Source organism: Delphinapterus leucas, unplaced genomic scaffold (assembly GCF_059928025.1).
Source record: "Delphinapterus leucas isolate spDelLeu-1000000601 "Yukka" unplaced genomic scaffold, BTC_Dleu_Yukka2 spDelLeu_asBTCV2_sq82, whole genome shotgun sequence".
NCBI lineage: Eukaryota > Metazoa > Chordata > Mammalia > Artiodactyla > Monodontidae > Delphinapterus > Delphinapterus leucas.
In genome coordinates, this window is record NW_028322291.1 from 958,203 (window position 1) to 979,007 (window position 20,805).

Genomic DNA, 20,805 nt, shown 5'->3' on the forward strand with positions numbered 1-20,805 from the left:
ATCATGTTTGAAAGCAAAGTTATTTATAAATCAGAAGCACTGATTGCTTTTCTCTCAGAGCTTAGCACCCTGGAAGGAGGGACCAGAGCTCCTCTGGAGTTCACCGTGGAGCCACCTGTCAGGGAGGGTTAGGCTCAGGGTCTTTCCCTTGACGGTCCAAGCAGGTCTGGGGACTTCTTAACTCCTGGGGCTCCTGCCAGGCGTGGCTCCCACCTGTGGGCTGCTCCTAGCTGAGGTGTCCAGGGGCACAACTGGATCCTCCTAATTCAGACCCAGGGCCCTGGGCCCACCTCCTGCCCCATGCAGCCACCCCTCTCCCCACTCTGGCATGATCTAGGGGGCACCCTGCTCAGCCTTCCTGTGGCAGGTGGGACATCCAAGTGGAGACCCAGAAGGTGCTAGAACTGGGAAAGGCAGGCCTGGGGAACAGTGTGGGCATTCTCTGCACGTGGCACACTCTTGTAGGGATGGTGAGAAAGGGAGGGGAGAGGCCAGGAGGAGACCCAGGGCAGCTTCTGCGGGGCGCAAGGGGGACAGGCTGGAGGAGGGCACAGAGGGGGAGGGATGGAGGGAGCCATAAAAGGCGCTGGAAGGGTAGAAGCCAGGCTTCAGTGGCCCACACACCCTAGACCAGAGGGGACAGGGAGAGGGGCAAGGCTAGCAGGGGCGGGGTCTGGGGGGCAGAAGGGACCGCAGGGGCCTGTCCCTAGGGTCAGCTGCCAGCACTGGTGGTGTGCCCACGATCGTGGATCCCCTGGCACCCCTATGTGTTTTAACCTGACGGGCACTTGGCTGAGGTGGGGGCTGGGATTCTCTCGGAGAAGCCACCTCCTATTTCAAGGAGGAGCAAAGAGAAAGGCAATGCCATAACACCTGCAGACCCGTATGGCAAGGTTTGGACCCGTATCGCCCAGTGTTAGGAAACCCTCCACATCCACAGCTGTAACAGCCTCTACGGAGCCATGAGCCTTAGGGGTGCAGTGGTTAAGGGGAAAGTCTCTCCTGCAATCATGGGGTGGCATCAACACAGCCTCCACACACAGCCTGATGTTCACCCACTTGGGGCGTTACCTGTGGGTCCAGGTAAGGAGGGCAGGTAGACACGCCTATCTACATTTGCACCCTCTCAAAACCTGGCTAAAGTGACAGTTTTTAAGGTATAAACTGGCAGGCAACAAACACATGAAAGGGTGCTCAACATCACTAATCATTAGAGAAATGCAAATCAAAACCGCAGTGAGGTATCACCTCACACCAGTCAGAATGGCCATCATCAAAAAATCTAGAAACAATAAATGCTGCAGAGGGTGTGGGGAAAAGGGAACCCTCTTGCACTGCTGGTGGGAATGTGAATTGCTACAGCCACTATAGAGAACAGTATGGAGGTTCCTTGAAAAACTACAAATAGAGCTACCATATGGCCCAGCAATCCCACTACGGGGCATATACCCTGAGAAAACCGTTAATTCAAAAAGAGTCATGTACCACGATGTTCACTGCAACACTATTTACAATAGCCACGACATGGAAGTCCAAGCTATTAGGAGGGACAACCTAAGTGTCCATCAACAGATGAATGGATAAAGAAGATGTGGCACATACATACAATGGAATATTACTCAGCCATAAAAAGAAATGAAATTGAGCGATTTGCAGTGAGGTGGATGGACCTAGAGTCTGTCATACAGAGTGAAGTAAGTCAGAAAGAGAGAGACAAATACCGCATGCTAACACATATATATGGAATCAAAAAATATATATGGTTCTGAAGAACCTAGGGGCAGGACAGGAATAAAGACGCAGACGTAGAGAATGGACTTGAGGACACGGGGAGGGGGAAGGGTAAGATGGGACGAAGTGAGAGAGAGGTATGGACATATATACACTACCAAATGTAAAACAGCTAGCTAGTGGGAAGCAGCCACACAGCACAGGGAGATCAGCTCGGTGCTTTGTGACCACCTAGAGGGGTGGGATAGGGAGGGTGGGAGGGACACGCAAGAGGGAGGAGATATGGGGACATATGTCTATGTACAGCTGATTCACTTTGTTATAGAGCAGCAACTAACACACCAGTGTAAAGCAATTATACTCCAATAAAGATGTTTAAAAAAAAAAAAGGTATAAACTGGCAGGAATGGGAAGATGGAAGAGGAGACAACAATGTGATTCAGAAGGCAGAAAAGACACCGATATGCAGTGGACGACTTAGCAGACCCCAAACCCGAATTATAGCTAGAGTGTGGGAGGCTCAGAACCAAGGCCATCCGCACCTCAGAACCCGGGTACCTGGCAGATTCAGGTGATGCTGGAGAAGGAAGAAAGGGCCTGTAACAAAGATGGCTGGTGGCAAGTGTCTCTGAGAGCTGGGGAACGCTCCCCTCCCTCAGGATAAAGCCTTGAGTTTTATTCTCTGCAGGGTGTAAAAGAAGGGTCTGCAGGCTGGGAGAGGAGGCCTGGCTGTGGATGAGGTCCCCACCCCAAAAATAAATCCTAAGAGAGCATATGCCAATGACACCAAGACCTTCCCCAACCCTGGACCCCAGGAGGCTGGTGGCTGAGGCAGACCCTCCAAGCAGGAGGTAGGATCAGCTTTTTGGGGGGTGAACAGCTAATGTCATCATTAGACTGTGGGACCATACAACCTTCTAGCGGCACGGTGCTGCTGCATCTGCTTGAAGCCAGAGGGGCTGCCGTGGACCCTCTGCCCACAGCATCACACACAGACACCAGCAGGTAAGTGCAGAGCCCCATTCAAGCCCAGGTCTGCTGACACCACAGTGGACAAAGCCTCAGAAGCCCAGGATATCATCGTGGATGGAAGCCGAGAGATACTGAGGACCCAGAAGCCCGAGGCCAGGCTGCCTAGTACCTCCCAGAATCCTGGAGCCGGAGAACAGCTTGGAAAGCCTACAGGTCTTATAGAGCAAAGCAGCCTCCTGAGTGCTGTGGTTCTTCAACATCAGGGTCCTACACGCCAGCATCCGTGCCCACGGTGCTACCTCTCCAGGAAGCCCCCTCTCCTCCAATCCACCTGCCACATCCGGCACACGGCCTCTGAGAGGTCTTCCGAGATCCCACACTCCAGGGGAATGCCCTTGGCCCACCTGGCCAGCCATGGGCCTGAGCAGCCCTGCGGGTAAGGCTGAGTCCATCTTTGCTGGAGCCCAGGCCCAGGGCCAGTCCAGGGCTGGTTTGGAGCTGACCTCTCCCCAGGCTGTCCTTTCGCTGTGGCCCACCTGTCCCCCAATTATGCATACAGGACTTCACTGAGATGTGGCTCGTGGAGGGAGCCTCTGGCCCGCCCCTGCCCGCACCCTCCACAGCCCCTCTGTCCCCCCACATCTGTGCACTCACCTGCTCTGGACGCTGACCTCTGGGGCCCTCTTCCCAGCCGTGTTGTCTTTGTTGTTCTTTGGACCAACCAGGTTCTGCAGAGCCCACAGGCAGAGCTTACCGCGACGAAGCCAGCTGGAGACCTGCGTGGCAAGTGCGCCGGCACCCAACCGTCACCTCCACGGGCACCAGCGCTTCTCACGTTGCTGGAGCCCTTGGAAATCTCTGCTGAGGCCGTGCCGTGTGGCGCTGGGGAGAGGTTCTGGCTGAACTGGTGCCAGGTCGGGGTGCGGTAAGCTGGGTCCCCCGAAGCGCAACGTTTCAGAGTCAGGAGGCTAAGAGGCCCGCTAAACCCTCGGCAGGGAGCGGGCGAAGCCCGGGGAGAGGGCGGGAGCAGGGTGTCACGCGTGGGACGGACACGGCCCTTCACCCGTTCTTCCGCAGTCCTGGCCTCTGCTCGCCTCCTGCCAACTCTCATGCCTCCAGAACGCTGTCACCCCAGCATCTGTGTGCTGACACAGATGAGTACCAACCCAGACCACTGGTTCCCTGTGCCCCCCCGGGGAGCCCCTCCTCAAGGCTGCACAGGTTCCACGCACTGTCACATGCTCTGGTCCCCACAGCCAGCAGCTGAGGCCCTCCAGAGCCTCAACTGTCCAGCTGGGACAGGTCTTGGAAGTGAGGCCCAGAATTCCTAAGAATCTCCCTTCGTTCTCAATTCGGGTGGGAGCTCCAGTTTGCCCTCAAGGGCCAGATTCCCAGTGAGGTCAAAGTTTGTTGACAGTTCAGGTTGAATGTGACCAGAAGCCCCAAATCTAAGTCTTACCTGGGAGAGCCCCGCCTGACACAAAAGGGTAAAGCAGTGAGGAGCCACTACAGCCATCACCGCCTTCAGGTATGGCTGAATCCAGGAGCTCTGTCTGCCTCCCCCTCCCACCTCCACCTTTCTCTCTCCCCCTCCCAGCTCTGCCTCCCTCCTAAATGTCCAAACTCCCTCCTCTGCAGATGGCTCCCTCCGGCAGCCAGGAGAGGTGGCCTTGGGCAGCCCCCATTTCACACCCCCAGTCTAGCAACCCCAGCAGGAAGACTTCTTCTGACCCTAAGAGAAAACTCTGATTTACACATGCAGGTCTGTGACTCAGACCTTGGGGGGGAGGGCGGTTCCACAAAGGAGATGTGGGTTCCACGTGTAGCATCAAGGAGAGCCCACCCACCATCCACTCCCCAGGAAGGTGACCCCTAGAGCTCTCGGGACAGAGACAGCACCCTCACCAGACACAGCTCCCACTCGCAGTCAGAGTGGACTTTTATTAGGAAATCACCCTGCAGACACACTGAGAAGTGCTGTGCTGTGGGTTCAACGTTTCCTGAGGAAGGAGAATCACAGTATCAGAGCTGTCAGAGGGACGGGAGCCTAGAGCGGGCAGCTGCTCAGGGAGGCCTGCGGCCAGCACCCCTCACAGCAACAGGACTCAGCCATCAAGAACCGGCACACAGACGCGACACAAGAAACACGCCAGAGCACACACGTCTGCACTACGCTTAAATAAACAATAAATACAGAATTCCATTTGCTGTCGTCCGCGCCTGAAACCAAAGGAGCCAAAAGGGATGAAGAAAACCAAAAAGTCGTTCTTTCCATTGGACCGAGGGGGAAATATCCCCAAATTATCAAAATTCCTGTTACAAAATACTTTTTTAAAATTCCATTATTAAAAGAATAAATAACAAAATATATAAAAAATAACTCAGTTGCATTAAAATCATAACTAGAAGTTACAGCAAGATTTTTCGTGTGGCCTATCGCATAGTGAAATCGTTAATTTCGCTTTGATTTCATTGATTTCCCTCTCGTGTGTCCTAGTGTGGGATCTAGGTAAAATAGTATAAAATTAATAAATAAAAATGTTAAATAAATAGCAAACATTAACATAAGAGGTTGTGAATATAAATACTTACATTTTGACAAAATTAAATAATTTACAGAATAATTAAACTAACTACTTTCTTATTTCTTCCAGGAAGTGCAATTTCTCTACTTTTAAATACTAACTTGGAATCGCAGTCACAGTTGATTTGGACTCTATTTACACGTTAGGAACATTGTGTTTTTAACACATTAAATCAAAATTTACCTTCTTTCTAATCTCGAATGGATCTAAAAAGAAGTGACACCTTGGTGGTCTCTAGTTAGGAACTTATCCCCTGACCTCGCTGACACTGTCCCCACCTCAGTAAAGCTCAGCCATGACCCGGGTGGTGGGCGGGTCACGGGCCACGTGGGCACACAGAGAGCCAGAGGCCCTGGCCTTGACCCCAACATGGGTCTAAAGGCCACAGCCTCGAGGGAGCCAAACCCCGAGCACAGGGTCTGCAGGCTCAGCCGGGGGTGCTTCCATGTGGAGCTGGCGCTGTCTTTCAGGGGGTCCTGGGCCAGCTTCCTCGAGGCCTACTCCTAACCTACTCTCTGGAACGCTGTTCTCTTCCACCCTTAACGTAAAAACTGAATTAAAGGACAACAGGAAACACACTTGCCACGCGGCCTCACCGCGCAGGCGCACTGGCCGCCCCAGGCTGGCTCATCACACGCACCACCGCCCGGCCGGGCTGCCCTCTCGGCCTTGACAGACAAAGGAGTACTGTGGCTGCAGCTCCAAAACTTCCCTGAGAACCTGGTCCTTGAGTTTCCCCTGGAGACTTCGAGCTTTCAGAAGCAAAAATAAATCACTTTGTAATACTTCACGCCCCGCACTCGTGTGGAGAGGTCAAGGCCTCTGGCCCGGCGAGCGCATCGCATCGAGGGAGACACGGATTTCCAGGCACCCCTCTGGGTAAACCCCCCGAGGCCGCCCTGGGCTGCCAACTAGAAGTCACTGTGAGTTGGGAATCTCCACTGGGAGGGCAGGGCAAGGGAGGTAAAAGATGGAGGCAAGTCGGGGTACCCCCGGTGCCCCGGATCAGCACGAGGGCTCCTCACACGAGGAGGACTAGACCTGGATGCCCCTCACGGCCTGCTTGATGCTCTCGAGGAGGTCCTTGTTCTCGGGGTTCTGGTAGCACTCCTGGTTGGAGTACATGTCGGTGAGGGTGCTTACATAGGCATCAAAATTCTGTTCGCATATTGGCTCCTAGAGAACAGAACCAGGTTAGCGAGGCCCATCCGTGCAGGGGGCCCCAGGGTTTCCAGAAGCAAGGGAAATCGATGGGGGAACTCTCGGACCCACACGCCCATGCCACCAGAGACAAGCCCACGGACCCACCACGGGCAGCACTCGGGCTGAGACAGCCACAGCCCAGGCTGCTCAGGGTGTTACAGCCACCATGGCCAGCTGTCTGCCCAGGCAGAATCCCCAGCTCAGGGCCCCTCCAGCAAGACCCCAGAGGCAGAGGGGCGCCCTCCCTCCCAAGAGCCCGAGGACGTGGCTGCCACGGGGCTGCTGCTACCTACCATGTGCGGAAGGCGGATGTTGGCAAGACTTTGGATGAGGGCTTGGCTCAGGCCGGACAGCTCCAGGAACAGGGCTTCGTTCTGCTCCTCGATGAGCCTGTTCTCCTCCTCGATGTTCTTCAGGCTCCTCTCCATGGACGAGATCTGCGCCAGACAGAGACGGGAGCTGCCTTCCGACGCATCCGCCCGGGAGCGCACGGGGTGTGCCCGCTGGGCCACGCCTCACGTCCCTCTGCGAGAGGGTGAGGAGGCAGAGGCCCTGCCACAAGTGAGGGCTGGCAGCACCCTGGTCCCTGGGTGGAGGAGGGGATGCAGTGACTGAGCCAGGGCGGGGGTGCCACGGCTTTATGTGCCCCACGGGGTGGAGAGGAGCACAGACTGAGGCACCTGGGCTCAAGTCCCAGCTGCTACTAGCTTCCTGTTCTTCCTCTCTGGTAGGGACACTGTACACACCTTGTGGGACGTCCACCTGCCTTTGGGTTTCCCCCACCAGAAAGACCAACCAAGTGCCTTATTAAAGCTGTGAAGGTGGGCTTCCCTGGTGGCGCAGTGGTTGAGAGTCTGCCTGCTGATGCTGGTGGACGCGGGTTCGTACCCCGGTCCGGGAGGATCCCGCATGCCGCGGAGCAGCTGGGCCCGTGAGCCATGGCCGCTGAGCCTGTGCATCCGGAGCCTGTGCTCCACGGCGGGAGAGGCCACAACAGTGGGGCCCGTGTACAGGAAAAAAAAAAAAAAAGTAAAGCTGTGAAGGCAAGCAAAGCAGGCCGCTGCAGCTCTCTGCAACTCACGGCGGAGTGGAACCAGCACACCAGAGAGCATCCTGGGATTTCTGGCACAAACACTTCTCCTTCTCTGGACCCAGCAGGGCACTAGGAGGGAGCCTGGAAGTTCTCCCAGGGGCTCTAAGGGTTCCACATGGAACAGCAGAGGACGGTGATGACAGGGGTCATGGCCATGGGCAGTCTCACCTGCTCTAGGCGCCACAGGCACCACATGAGTCTCAGGGTGAGCAGAACCCTGTGCAGAGGGTCACCACCCCATGGGGAAGGTGGGAGAGAAGCCCACCACGGGGCCTGGACCAGAGGAGACATGCTTGGGAGGGCAGCCCCCAGCCTCACTGCATCTCAAAGGAGCCTCAGGGCAGAGGCAATCTCATGCAGTGTGTGTGACACACCAAGCCATCCCTCAGGGGCAGGATGGCGAGCCGCCGTTTAGGAGGCTACGGCTCTGTGACCTGCGGCTGAGAAGCATCACTCTCTCACCGCCTAGTGACAAGCCTTTGGCTTTAAAAAAGTTTTGAGTAGAGGTCTGGAGCCTGCCTTCTCTGCCTGAGCCCTCCTGCGGGGCACACAACTCAAAACTCCCCGGACGGGAAGGGGAACTCCAAGTCCTTCCAAAAGGACGATAGTGAATAATCTGTCTATAAATAGGTGGGCATTGGCAAATAAAGAGAAATCAGAGGTGCTTCCCAAGGGTGTTGACACTGGGAGATCCCTTGGACTTTGAGAAGGAAAGGAGCAGGGAGGTATGGGGGGGACAGCCACCCAGTGGGGTGTCTTGGTCCCCAGAGACAGCCCCTGCACCCCTTCTCTGCTTCCACTGCCTGTGAATGTGGAGAAGACGTTGCACAGCAGAACAAAACTCCCTCCAGATCCTCATGGGCTGATGCTCTTTTTACACCAGTTCCTGGGTAACAGGAGGTCAGCGTAGAGGCCCGTCTGCCAGGGGAAGGAGGGGCGGCACAAGTCATGTGGACTCCAACATCTCACACTTCCCATTCACCCCCTCTGCCCTCCAGTTCCGCAGGGCCAGGTCACCTCCTTGTCCTTGGGGACGTGGCTGTGTGCGGCCTCCCCTTCTGTGCCCCTAGCTCTGCTCCGGCCCCCACTCAGCAGCCAAGGGAAGGGCATGGTCTTCTTTTCAAAATAGACCATCACCGTTCTTTGCAGGTTTTTGTTCTTGTTTTTTTCTGGTTGCAAATGTTCGATTTGGGGAAATCAGAGAGGTAGGATGCAGACACCTAAAGTAACGTGTAACCCTGTCCCTCAGCACAGCAGTTCTTTCTGGGTCGGACACCGTGCTCACCGCTTTCCTCGTAGAAATGCATTCACCTTACAACAAATGAATGCAGTAGGTTCTCTTATTATCTCCACGCTACCTGGGAGGACATCCAGGTACGGATCAGATGAGAGCCTCACAAGGTCACAGAGGTGGTTTGTGGCAGCGCTGGGCTAGAACCCAGCACCAGCCGGGCTCTGAGGACCCACACTGGGGCTCTGCTCCTACTAACCAACGGGACCAACAGCCACCAGCACCTCAGGACTCCTGACGCCGCTGAGCAGAGCACGCGCTGAGCAGAAGCTGGACAAGGCGCTGGGCTCCCCGCACACTCCCCAGAAGAGGAGGCCGAGGACGGGAAGGACATCCTTGGGTTGGAGGGCGGGGCGGGGGCAGGTAGGCAGCACCACCCACCTGGGACTGCAGCTGCACCATGGCGGCCTCCATCTCGGAGTTGGACTCGTTCAGGTCTCGAATCTCCTGGTTCAGCTGCTTGATCTCCTCGTCGCTGTCCAGCACTGCCCCAGAGAGAAACCTCAGTCGCGGCTCTCGCAAGCGGCGGTCGGCCGAGACCTGATTTCTAGATGGACCCAGGTACCCCCTTCCCAAGCAGAAGCCCTGGCTCATGGCCCACATCTCAGGCTGGGAAAGATGGCCTTCAGGACTAGTAGACGTGTGTCAGCTGTTTGCCTCCTGGCCCTGGGTCTTGGTGGGAAAATAGACGCCTCCTGGGCAAGTGTTAATTGCTGAGATAAAAATGGAAGTTTTTCCCCGATGGCGCTGATTTCCTCAGCTTTCCTCTTCATTGAGCCTGAGTGAGTTCACAGGCCCACACTATGGCTTCCAGCGCGGCCAGCAGGGCTCACCAGCCCCCAGGTTAGAGCCGTAATGACCACGCGAGGGCACAGGGCAGCCAGAGGCTCTGAGCCCAGGTCAGGAGGGCCAGCGGCTCAGCTCAAGAGCTCTGTCCCCACCGCGACTCGCTCCAGGGTGGCTTTGCTTCCCGACCCACTTCTCGCCAGTGCCACCCGCCCACTCTGGCTGCAAAGACCACGTGCAGGGGCTGCAGGAGGGCAGCCTTACCATCACTCGTCTTGAATTTTGTGCCGAGAACCTCATCCCCTGAGACTTTTCCCTTCTTTCCAGCGAAGGTCGCTCTGGGACAGCCGGACAAGCTGGAAGCAAAGGTCACACGTGAAAAGCCAGTGCAAGCTCACGCACCATGGGCCAGTCTGAGGTCACATGTCACAGTGAGAGCTGGCGGCCTGGTGGGATCCTGTTTGGAATGTCGCTCATCCCCAGTGCCCCTCGCTCCCGACACCAGCCCGCAGGCTCCCTCAGTCCTCAGCAGCCCAGGCCATTCCCAGCTCAAGCCACTGCCCTGAAGTCTTGTCCCTCGGACGGCTCGGGGCAAGCGCCACACCACCTTTTCAGAAAGGACTTCCTACCCGCTTCCTGCTGCTATCTCCCCGCAGTGTGTACCATCCTTCACCAAACTAGGTATTTAACTTGTGTGCTGGTTTGCAGGGGGGCTGGTGTCCTCTTGTTCTCCAGAGACTGATACTTGATGGACTTTCAGTAATGGCTTGTGGAATGAATGGGCTACCAGTTCGGGTCTTGCTTTTTCCTCGAGAAACTACCATTTACACCTGAGCCCTGGTCTGGCCCTCCCTGGGAGCCTTGCCCACAGCCCCGCAGCTGGGGCCCTCCTGGGTGATGCAGGGGCAGGGAGGCTGGGATAGTCACCTCCTGTGGGTGAGGAAGCTGCCGTTGGCATGGCCGGAGCCGTCGCAGCCCGGGGTGGGGCAGGTGGGCCCCTCGTTCTTCAAGGGCTTCCAGGAGGAGGATGAGCCATTGAGGGAGCCCTCTTTCTGCCTTCGGGCGGCCAGAGGGCAGCCCGACGCACTTCTGTGAGAGGCGTATTTGCCGCTGATGTGACCAAGCCCCACGCAGCCTGGAACTGGGCACCTGGGCACAAAAAGGTCAGAGGTGAGCCCCAGGCGCCGGAGCCCAGAGACCCCCCCACCCCAGGCCAGACCCTAAGACACACCGGGGTCTCCTGGACGAACTCCAGGCCTTGGAGCAAGAGAAGCACAGGAAGCACAGGAGGCCTGGGGCCTCCCCAGCACAGGGCTCGCGCTCCCTCCCCAGCCTTGGCCTCACATCCCCTGCACAGCTGGGGGGTCAGCAGCCACCTTCTTGCCCCGACCCTCAGCAGCAGTGACCCCTGGGGCCTGGGGCTGGCTCTTGGTGGCCTCAGGTCCACAGCGGGACCTTGCGGCTGGCATCATTTCTGCATCAGCCCAGAGGCCACTTGCTGGGCGCTTGCCCTGAGCACTGGCCGCTTGTCACCGCTTTCTGCAGGCCACAGACCCAGCAAGCACAGAGGACCCAGTTCACAGAGAGCTCGCTGGGGTACAGACACACCAGAGGCAGGAAGCCCCCGGGAGGTGGCAGGGCTGGGGGACAGCGTGCTGCCTCGTGGCCCGCACACTCGGACTCATCTCACAGGCGCCCTCCTCAGCCGGGCCCATCCTCATACGTCCCCTGTCTCAGCTCTCACCCCTTTCTCACTCATCCCAGCCACGTGGGCCCTAACGTGGGCTGTCCACCAAGCCGGCCCAAGGTCACCTTCACCGCCGATCCAGAGCGGAGTCACTGCCAGGGGCCCCTGCAGGGGACTTGGGGAGGTTCCCTTCTATGTCCACCGCCAAGCCTGGACACCTCCCAACTGTGGGGTCCCAGGGGGACCACTGGGCCCGGCCGTCTGAGGTACCTGAGGTACCTGACGTTACAAGATCAAGAGGCCAAGTGAGAGTCACCAGCTGAATCTAAGCGCTTCTCTCCTGCTCTCCTTGCGAAACCCTTGTCTTCTCAGGAGGGGCTGCTGGGGTTTCCCAGCAACTGCCCTCGTGGTGAGTAGCTCAGATATGTCAACGGTGACTCTGCGAGTCTTTCCCTCCACACCCCAGGTCCAGATCTTCAGAGCTGTCAGGTGACCTCATGTTAAGACGTGTGGCACACCCAGGGGACCCCCGCTCAGAGGCACATCTCTTTGGTCAGGTGCCAGGGCGGCCGGGGGCAGCCGAGGCCTCTCCACGGGCAATGGATGTGCAGCTCCCGACCCGCCACGCTGGAACCTCCACAGACTTTCCTTCTTCTTTTTTTATTGGGGTACAGCTGTTTTACAATGTTGTGTTAAGTTCCCACTGTACAGCGAAGCGGAGCTCCCTGTGCTATAGAGCAGGTCCTCGTTAGTTACCTGTTTTACACGTATTAGCGCGTATGTGTCAATCCCAGTCTCCCAAGTCATCCCACCCACCACCTCCACAGACTGTCTAGGCCAGTTATTCAGTCGTGGCCAAAGGGATTTACTGCAACGTGCTGACCGACTCAAACGCTGCAGACACGAGACGCCTAAGAGGGAGCTCTTCCTCTACGGGTCCCTCCACAGCCGCGCCAGTGCCGGCCGACCAAGTCACGCCACGCAGCAGGGCCTGGCGCACCGACTGAGGTTTCTGCAGCCACCTGCCCTTGTCTAAGATGCTCGTCACTTATAAATATGGTTAGTCTATGGCTAGGGAGGAGATCCTATAAAACGGAGGTGCTAAGTGAGCGGCCCCCTCTCCTTGCCATGGAGCCATTAGAAACTCCATCCATCCTGTAAATGGTGAACTGTTTCTACAAGTCACATTCTCCACTTGGCTGCAGAATCTTGCTGTGTGTTTTTAAAGCAAAGTTGACAGCACATCAGGGAAAGGAAAACCACTTTTCCCCGTTAACCTGAAAAACGCTGATCTTGACTCTAATCGTTTGCAAATGCAGCACAATTCATTTATCATCCCTACCAGCAGGATCCTTGCTAAACCCATAACAGCAATGCGTCTGTATGATCACAGGCAAATTCCTAGGTTCTCAGAAGAAAAAATATTCTTTATCCACCCTCTCATTTAGTAGGCAGCATTCACAATACCAACAACCATGTATTCTGCATTTTTGATTTAGCATTCATTACAGTTTTACTGTATAAATTAAATAAACAAGCCACTGCCTTATTACAGCAAACAGCCGGTGGGGCTGTCCCCTTTGAAGGGCATAATGCTGGTCAATTAGGCCCCTCCTCTGTGGCCAAGCAGATGTTTGGGTGGCCAAGCAGCTGGGGTGAGCTCCCGGGAGGAGCAACGGAACCTCGGGCCAGGTTGATCCCCTCTACAGAGGTGAGTGTCCAGCTGTTCCTGACAGTCAGGGCAGACCTGCTTCCCGTGCAACTGCGTGCCCTGCCCCAGCCAAGCCACCAGACAGCCAGAGCCCTTCTCTTCCAGCCCTCACCCGCCTGGGGGCACCCACTGCCTGCTCTACCTGGTGTCAGCTCTGAAAGTCCTGGGCAAGTTGGGTGGTGGGTCACCCTGTTTGAACCTGTGGCACAGCCTCGCCCCCACCTGCCAGTGGGGAGCTCGGGGGGTCCCTCCTGGAAGGATCAGTTTTCAGCAATACCAGCCCCCACCAGGCGAGTCGGGGTCTGGGTCAGGGTTCATGACATGTCAAGCACCCCCAGTGAGAAGGTCCGTAGAGGGTTTCAGGCACTCCGATCACTTAAGGCCCAGGATGTCCTCTCTCCTCCCCACAGGACTGCTGAGGTCCCAGTTCAAGGTGACCTTCCCAGGCCCCCTCACTGCGCGTCAGCTCCCTTCAGAGGTGTGGGAGCGCGCACACGTGATTCAGAGACTTGCTGTCTTTCTAACCACCCTCTCCTCCTTGACTCTTTGCACCTGACCTTTCCCACCAGGCCAGGAGCCGTGCAGACCGCAATGCCCGTGAGTGCCTGGGGTTGCCAGGCCCTGAGGTCCATGCCCAGGTGCCCAGGTGCGCGGGCAGCCGGGCACTCTGCCTCTCCCGGCCCGTCAAACGCCGCAAACCCGAGAAGCCCAGACAGGAGCCCGCACACGCAGGTGCCCTCTACACAACGCACACGGCTCCCGCCTGCAAGGTGTCCCCGTGCACGGTGCGAGCACGTCTGTAAAAGTGGGCGTTGTCACAGCTATATTAATGCAAACAGAATCTAGAAGGAGCTTTTAAAATTATAAAAAATACCGGAAAACCCCAAGTCTGCACAGCAGCCAAGAGGCCGGCAGGACCTGGACTCACTTCATCAGCTCAGGGTCTTCCTTGTCATCCTTTGCGGGTGTAGCCTTGGCTCCGCTTTTCTTGGCACGAGGGCAGCCTGACAAGCTGGTTTTGAAAGAGGAAACAATGCCACAGTGGTCCAAGGACAGCAAAGCCTCACACCCCCCAGCCTCACCCCTCCCCTTAAGCTCTGTGACAGCAGCCCTGGCGGGCGCCGGCAGCAGAGCCACATGCAGGAGGCGGCACCGTGAGCCCCCAGCTCTGGTCAGAGGGTGCCCTGATCAGGCTCTGGGAACACTGGTAGTTCCCATGAAAGGGACGAAACCGTCTCTGGATGCAGCAACGTTAATGTCTTACTTGGAGCCTGGAACTTCGTCTGAGGAGGAAACCGTCCCCACCCGCTCCGGCCTGGCACCCAGGGCACGGCAGGCTCACCTCCGGTGCGATGCGTAGTTCCCCGTTATGTGGCCGGAGCCGTCGCAGCCGGGTGTGGGGCACCTGCGGAGGAGAGCGGAGCTGGGACCAGAGCCGCGGAAGTCACTTGGCCACAGAAGACGCCTCTGTACTCAGCCCCCTACAAGTCGTCTACCCACTAAGGTCTCACAGATGGCCACGTGTGTCCCGGCTGGCCTGCTGCCACGACCTCCGGGCCTCAGAGCTTGGCCACCCACGCTCCCCAAGGGGGCCCGGGGGGCGGAGAGGAGAGCACGTTTCCACTGCGGGATGATGGGCTCCTGACTCAGCCTCCTGCAGAGGACCAGGCTGGACTAGAAGGTTCCAGAACACATGTGGGCCTTTAAACAAGCGCTCAGGATGCAAACCTCACATCTAGGACCGGTTCATCCTCCTTGAGCTTGCTGGAGGAAGACGGCCTATTCCCACCGAGGGCTGCCACCGTCGTGAGCACGAACAGACAGCACTGAGACTTGCCACCCCCAGAAGTGGCGACGTCGGGGCGTGAGTCCTACTTGGTGAGTGCCGAGATCACACGGGTGCGGGCTTTCGAGGGATGGCTGGCACCAGCCGAGGGGAGGGAGGGGAGGAACAAACCACAAAAGCCCAACTGGGTACACCCCAAGTGCTTGATGAATGTATCACATAGAAGGTAAAACTTCCCCTCTGATACACCGGCTTGGGTTTTCTTATTTTTTCCCTGAATGTCCACTGAAGAAACATGAATCCGTTCCTGCTGGCGCCAGTGGAGAAAGCACCCGATCCTGCAGGTGGGTCCTCAGGAGGCCTCCTCCAGGGTGGATCTGCCGCCTGTGCCGTGTCCCTCGTGAGGGCGTGGTTTCGTCCTATGGACCCGGCAGGACCTTGGTGCTTGCATCTGGAGAGGCTGGCACTCACTGGGTGCTTATCTGCCATTCCTGGCTCCATCCTCACACGGAGAGAGAACTGTGGAGCCAAGGCCATTCCTCAGCACAAACGTGGACCCAGAAGGACAGAGGGCCGAGCGCCAGCGGGCCAGGACACGGGTGGCCATCAATCAACAGAGGGCTCCCTCGCGCCCAGGCTCCGGCAGCCGTCAGCAGGCAACACTGCCCGCCCATCTCAGGCTGGCATGGCAACACGGAGGGGCTAGATGCCCAGAAGCCTCCTTCTTGGCCCCTCTCTTCACCCCTGCCCCAAGTGCCACACGTCAGCGCCTCCCTGGCCTGGCAGCCGGCCAACGGGTCAATCTCCCTCCTGTCGGGCTTTGGGGTAACTCAGACCCCACTGAGGTTGGGACACCTCCTGCCCGTCACGTGTGGTCACATTCCAACCCCCACATCTGGGGCAAAGAGGTTTTTGTGTTTTAACGGAAACCACCCACCACCTCTGTCCAGGTAAGCATCACCCTTTTCAAATGACCCCCAGCTGCTGGGACCTCCTGCTCTGACACTCTGCGTCTCTGCGTGGCCCGCGGTCCCAGGGCGCCAGCTGCTCAGAAAGGCCCTCTGGGCCGCACTGAGGGTACCAGGGTGTCCCTCGCATGGCTCTCTGCGCTGAGGCCCGGGCCTTGTGACACCCTCTGGAAGGACACTCTTCTCCCTCCTGGTCTTTCGCAGCTTCGGAACACACAAGCTGGGTGCTGCAGGCAGTGGCCAGGACGGCGGGTCCACAGCAGTCCCAGGCCTCTGCGGCCATAAGCACAGCTCTGGTCTGCGGGTGACACCCCTGCGAGTTGCAGCCTCTGGTGGTGCCTGTGAGTGGGTCTCAGGTCTGGGGGAAGCGACTCGGCGAGAACACGCACGTTGGGGCCCTCCAGGAAGGCGGGGCAGCCCCACCCTCCTTGCTGGCCTGATGTAACGGCTTTTCCCCAAGAGTCCTGTCCGAGAGAGGATGACGTCACACGGCTGGAAAAGCAGGTGTGTGCTCTGGGCGCCAGTAGCGTCGGCCACTCTTATGGCCCTGGGTAACCCCAGGGCCAGCTCCAGGAACCCTCCCACCTTCTGTTCTGAGTGCGTTGTCTGGGCAAGACAAAGAATCCATGCCGCTTGGTGCACAGCAGACGTCACCCCACCCCCAGCCCTGTCCTGTGGCCGGGGCGGGGTGGCGGGGGCTGTCCCCCACCCCGTGCAGAGCTCCCCCATGACGCCCTTGCAGGCTGTGTGGCCGCACTCTGAACGCCCACACATGGAGCGGGCTGCGCAGCCCAAGGCAGCCGAGTCCCCAGCTCCTGACCACACTGGGCACGTGGATGGGAAGAACAAACGCCCTTGGGATTTGATTGAAACACAGAAAACACATCGCCTGCAACTGTCACCACAAACCAGGTGTTGATGGAGGGCCACCAAAAATGACTCATTTGCAAGGCACAGGTGCCTTTGCCCCCCGTGGACAGGTCACCTTCAGCTGGCACTGCCACGAGGCTGATCAGGGTGCCAAACCCCCACCGAGCGGGGGAAGGAGAGAGAAGCATGGGGGAGCCAGGCCACACCCACACTGTGGCCTGCGAGAAGCAAGGAGCACGCTCCACGGAAGGAACCCTTTGGGGAGAAAAGCGCGTCGGAGGGAGTTAGGGAGTGATTTGTTTTCACACGAGGAAAACTTTCCATTGCTAACTTCCAGACAAGTTTGGGTTACAGTTCTTCACAGGCTCTCAGTCTTAGAAGGGCACTGACCCTCCCTGTCGGCCACATTTCTGGACCCAGACCAAGTCTGCGTGCTCCTTCCAGGAGCCCTGACTAACGGCTCTGCAGGAAAAGGGCTACTGAGGGTATGTGGTCACTTCTAGAATTCTACCACCACTCAGGCAGGCCTTCAAACTGGAAAACCATGAAAACTGATCAGTTAGAAAAGCAGGTCGAATTGGAAAAGATAGTAGGAGAAAGGATCACGAGAAAGATGGTAAAAGAAGAGAGGAAGGAAAGCGGGAAGAGGACGGTGGGGAAGAGTGCGTCGAACCTACGGGACTGAGAGCCTCACTGCCTTTCTGGGGCTGGACACGGGGTGAGTGAGCACATGTGTGAAGCTGCCATGATGAGCTGAGCCTCAGAACATGCAGGTATCAAAGCCGATAGTTCCCAGAAAGACGCTTCTGTCCATGACCCCTGCCCAGCCTTGCCTGTCGGAACGGAAGGCCCCACGGGTCAAAGAGGCAACGCCACACTTCTCCCGGCTGCTAGGACCAGACAGGCTCCCCCGAGCCACAGAAATGAGGCCGGCAGGACCGGACCCTCTGAGAGAGCTGGAGCTTCCTGCCCCGTTTCCGAGTCAGCTCAGGTCGCCAGAAGCCTGCGGCAACCGTGGTTCCTCACCTTAGAGGCACCAGAGCCCCAGTTCCTCTCTGGCCTCAGACGGGGATGGGCCGGGGAAACCCGGCCTGGATTCAGACCCCCAGCACAGAGGCCCAGGGCGGTAGGAACCCCCTGAAGAGGGGGTGACCTGAGGGGCCAAGAGGGGGCCCTCCTTCCACAACCTCGGCTCAGCCTGGAAATCCAGAGCCAGCACCTTGTGGCTTAGGGCTTAGCCCAGCTCAAGGCATGAAACCAAAGGCAATCACAGCCCCGGGTCCAGCCCCGCGAGGACGCTGAGAGCCGGAAACCTCTGGGTCCTTGCTCCTTGCTTGAACAAGACCATCAAGGAGAGTGGCTGGTGCCACAGGGCGGCCCTGCCCAGACGTCAGGGGCAGGGGGAGCAGAGACAGGGCACAGCCAAAGAAAGGGTGAGCATGGAGGAGAGGCGTGGGGGCGAGGGCACGAGGGGCCAAGACGGAAGCAGCTGGAAGGGGCTGCACGAGGAGGGACGCGCACAGAGTTACCGCTGCCGTCACCAGCATCCAGCTCACTTAGCAAGAGCCGCACGGCCTGTAGCCTCGAGTCACGGAGAGACTTACAAGCCAAGGCCAATTCGGGACTCCTCCCGAATCTCCACGGCAGGAGGAAAGCAGGCCCAGACAGCCCGGCAGGGCTCCTCAGGAGAGGGAGAGAACGGGCCAGACCACCACGAGCCGCAACCAGGCCCTACACCTGCTTGGTCCTCCCAGCCGTCGGCCCTCAGAGGGGAGCGCGGGAGCCTGTAGCGGCCCTGGGCCCAAGGGGGCAGGCAGACAGCGGCACTCAGAGCAGGGAGATACAGGCAGCAGCGGCGACAGCCCAGCCAAGCAGAATGAGCCCCTCCGTGGCCCTGCCTCTCGGCCCCACAGCCCCGGGCCTCAGGCTGGGGCTGGCCTGTGCCAGAGCCCCGCAGAAGGCTGCTTTTGGCCAGAGCCTCATGGAAGGAGTGAGCAGAGCAAGGAAGCCACCCAAGAGACGGGAGGCCGGGAGGGCAGACATACTTGAGGTCAGCAGAATGGGCAGCCATGAGGTTTCTGAGGCTCTTGTCAGCAAGAGGGCAACCAGAGAGGCTGAAAGAGAAGAGATGGGATATCGGGGTGAGCCAAGAGGGGGAGCAGAGGCGCAGAGGAGGAAGACCCACCACGCAGCACCCAGGCCGGGCCGGACCCGAGTGGGGGGACGAACCTGCGGTGGGAAGCATAGTTCCCAGTGATGTGGCCACTGCCGTCACAGCCGGGGGTGGGACAGCTGGACAAAGGAAACAGAGCGTCAGAACAGAGAGCGAGGCACCCCCGCCAGGCCCGCCCCCCAGGCTGAGCCCGCTCGGAGAGGGCGGCTGCCACCTGCCTCTGGCTCACCCGAAAGCCAAGGAGCGTCTCGTCCCCACCAGCCCTCAGGGCCGGGCCCTCGCCTCTCCGACTATAAGCTTCTCCCACGCAACTTAACTCAAGAAGCAAAGGGAACCCACGTGAAGCTCAGCTTAAAGTTGGGGTGCCTCCGAAGCAGACGTGCTGTGCGTGCACACGTGTGCGTGCTGGGGGATGCGTGTGCAGGGAGCCCCTTCCTGACGTGGCAGGGCCTTCCCCAAGGACAAGACCAGAGCCACCCTGGGGCGAGCCAGCTACAGGGCAGGAGGAAGCTGGAAGCTGGCGGGGTTCGGGGCAGGAAGAGGAACCCCAGGAACAGACTCTAAGCGTCGGTGGGGGCTGGATCACCTGAGGGGCAGGGGCCAGGCCTCTCATGCCCCCTAGGGAAGGTGGTTCTTAGTGGGGGCCGGCCAGAAGGCCGTGGGGTAGCGCACGTCTACCAGTAGCCGCCCCCTCTCCAGTGGCACCTGGTTAAACTGACTCGGCTGCCGGAGCTGAGGTCACGGAGCCCAAGGCAGAGCGCACCTCAGGCCTGGGCGCGAGGGCCAGGAGCACAGCGGGCGCTCGGGGGCGGTCCCTCCCCTCGGCCCTTGTCTGCTCTGTGGGCCAGACGGGGGCTTTTGCCCTCACTCTTTATCAGCCTGAAGGAGTGGGTTAGAGGCCCGCGTGGTGCAGGGGTGAGAGGACGCCTTCCCCCGCTGCCTGGCCCAGGAGGGGCCTAGTAGCGGAGGCCCAGCCTCTGCCCACCAAGGCAGCCAGGCCAGCAGGACGGTCAGCACGGGGCGCTCCCACCGAGACGAGCTCCTCTCAGGGCCGTGGCGGTGCCCTGAGGGGTCCCGCCGCCCAAGGTGGGGACTTACGTGAGCAGCTCCTTCTTTATGTCCTTGGAGAGAAACTTCAGCTTAAAGTTGGCCAGGGTGACCTCCCCGGGGTACTTCCTCTCCTCAAAATTCTCCTCCGACGCTTCCTGGTCATCTGCTTCAGAAGAAGCAAAAGAATGGGCTGCTGGCTCTGACTGCAAAAGACCAGCAGGGAGAGGTTTCAACCGGCTGGCGGGGGGCCGGGCGCCCGGCCCGGGGGCTGAGGGAGAGGGGCCTTTCAGAGGCATCTTCCGGAGTCTCCTGTCTTCTGGAAGCAGGAGGAAGACACAGGAAACGGCGCCCCGAGGGGCTGGGGTGCTGCCTCACCTCAGCCACTGCTCCTGAGCTGCCCGGGAACGAGGAGACCCGGGCGCTGCCCGGCACCGCAGCTTCTGATGCCCTCCGCGGACTCAGGCAGGTGGGTCACCTCCAACTACCCGCCCTGGGCTGCAATCTACACGCCAGAGTGTACACCGAGGGCGGCTCCTTTGGGGCTGGGAACGCACTCAGTAGGCAGTGGCACTAAGGAAGTGTTTGTTGAAATGCTTTGAGGATGAGACGGCACGATGCACAGAGTATGATACAAAATAATCACAGCGACCTCGGGACCATCTGGCCCTACCGAACCCCAGCCAGCACGACGACCGGGCCGCAGCAGGCACCGAATAAGCACTTTGGCCTCAAAAGCGGGGCCTGCAAGTGCTGAATCGCCACCCAAGGGCAGGGTGCTGTGGATGCAGGGGTGAACAAGGACAGTCCCTGCGTCCGAGCGCAGGGAAGGAGTCCACGAGAGTCAGGAAGGCCAGTGCCCTACAGGTCAGTCTGCAGCAGACCACTACCCCCGTGGTGGA

The 20,805-nt window shown here is 58.6% G+C and overlaps 1 protein-coding gene across 2 annotated transcripts in view; it reads right to left on the bottom strand.

Moving 5' to 3' along the window:
- Nucleotides 1-6,150: 6,150 nt before the first annotated feature.
- The window catches only part of LOC149743769 (myelin transcription factor 1-like), a 35,225-nt gene continuing 20,570 nt past the window's right edge, over nucleotides 6,151-20,805 (bottom strand). For both annotated transcript variants that reach the window (XM_089906164.1, XM_089906163.1), the window contains exons 12-21: nucleotides 19,955-20,109; nucleotides 18,913-18,975; nucleotides 18,729-18,797; nucleotides 14,402-14,464; nucleotides 13,988-14,071; nucleotides 10,589-10,810; nucleotides 9,926-10,017; nucleotides 9,257-9,360; nucleotides 6,785-6,928; nucleotides 6,151-6,464 (exon numbers count right to left, since the gene is read on the bottom strand). In XM_089906164.1, coding sequence (XP_089762290.1) covers nucleotides 6,324-6,464; nucleotides 6,785-6,928; nucleotides 9,257-9,360; nucleotides 9,926-10,017; nucleotides 10,589-10,810; nucleotides 13,988-14,071; nucleotides 14,402-14,464; nucleotides 18,729-18,797; nucleotides 18,913-18,975; nucleotides 19,955-20,109 — 1,137 coding nt within the window. In that variant the 3' untranslated portion in view covers nucleotides 6,151-6,323. The remainder of the gene's footprint in view (nucleotides 6,465-6,784; nucleotides 6,929-9,256; nucleotides 9,361-9,925; nucleotides 10,018-10,588; nucleotides 10,811-13,987; nucleotides 14,072-14,401; nucleotides 14,465-18,728; nucleotides 18,798-18,912; nucleotides 18,976-19,954; nucleotides 20,110-20,805) is intronic.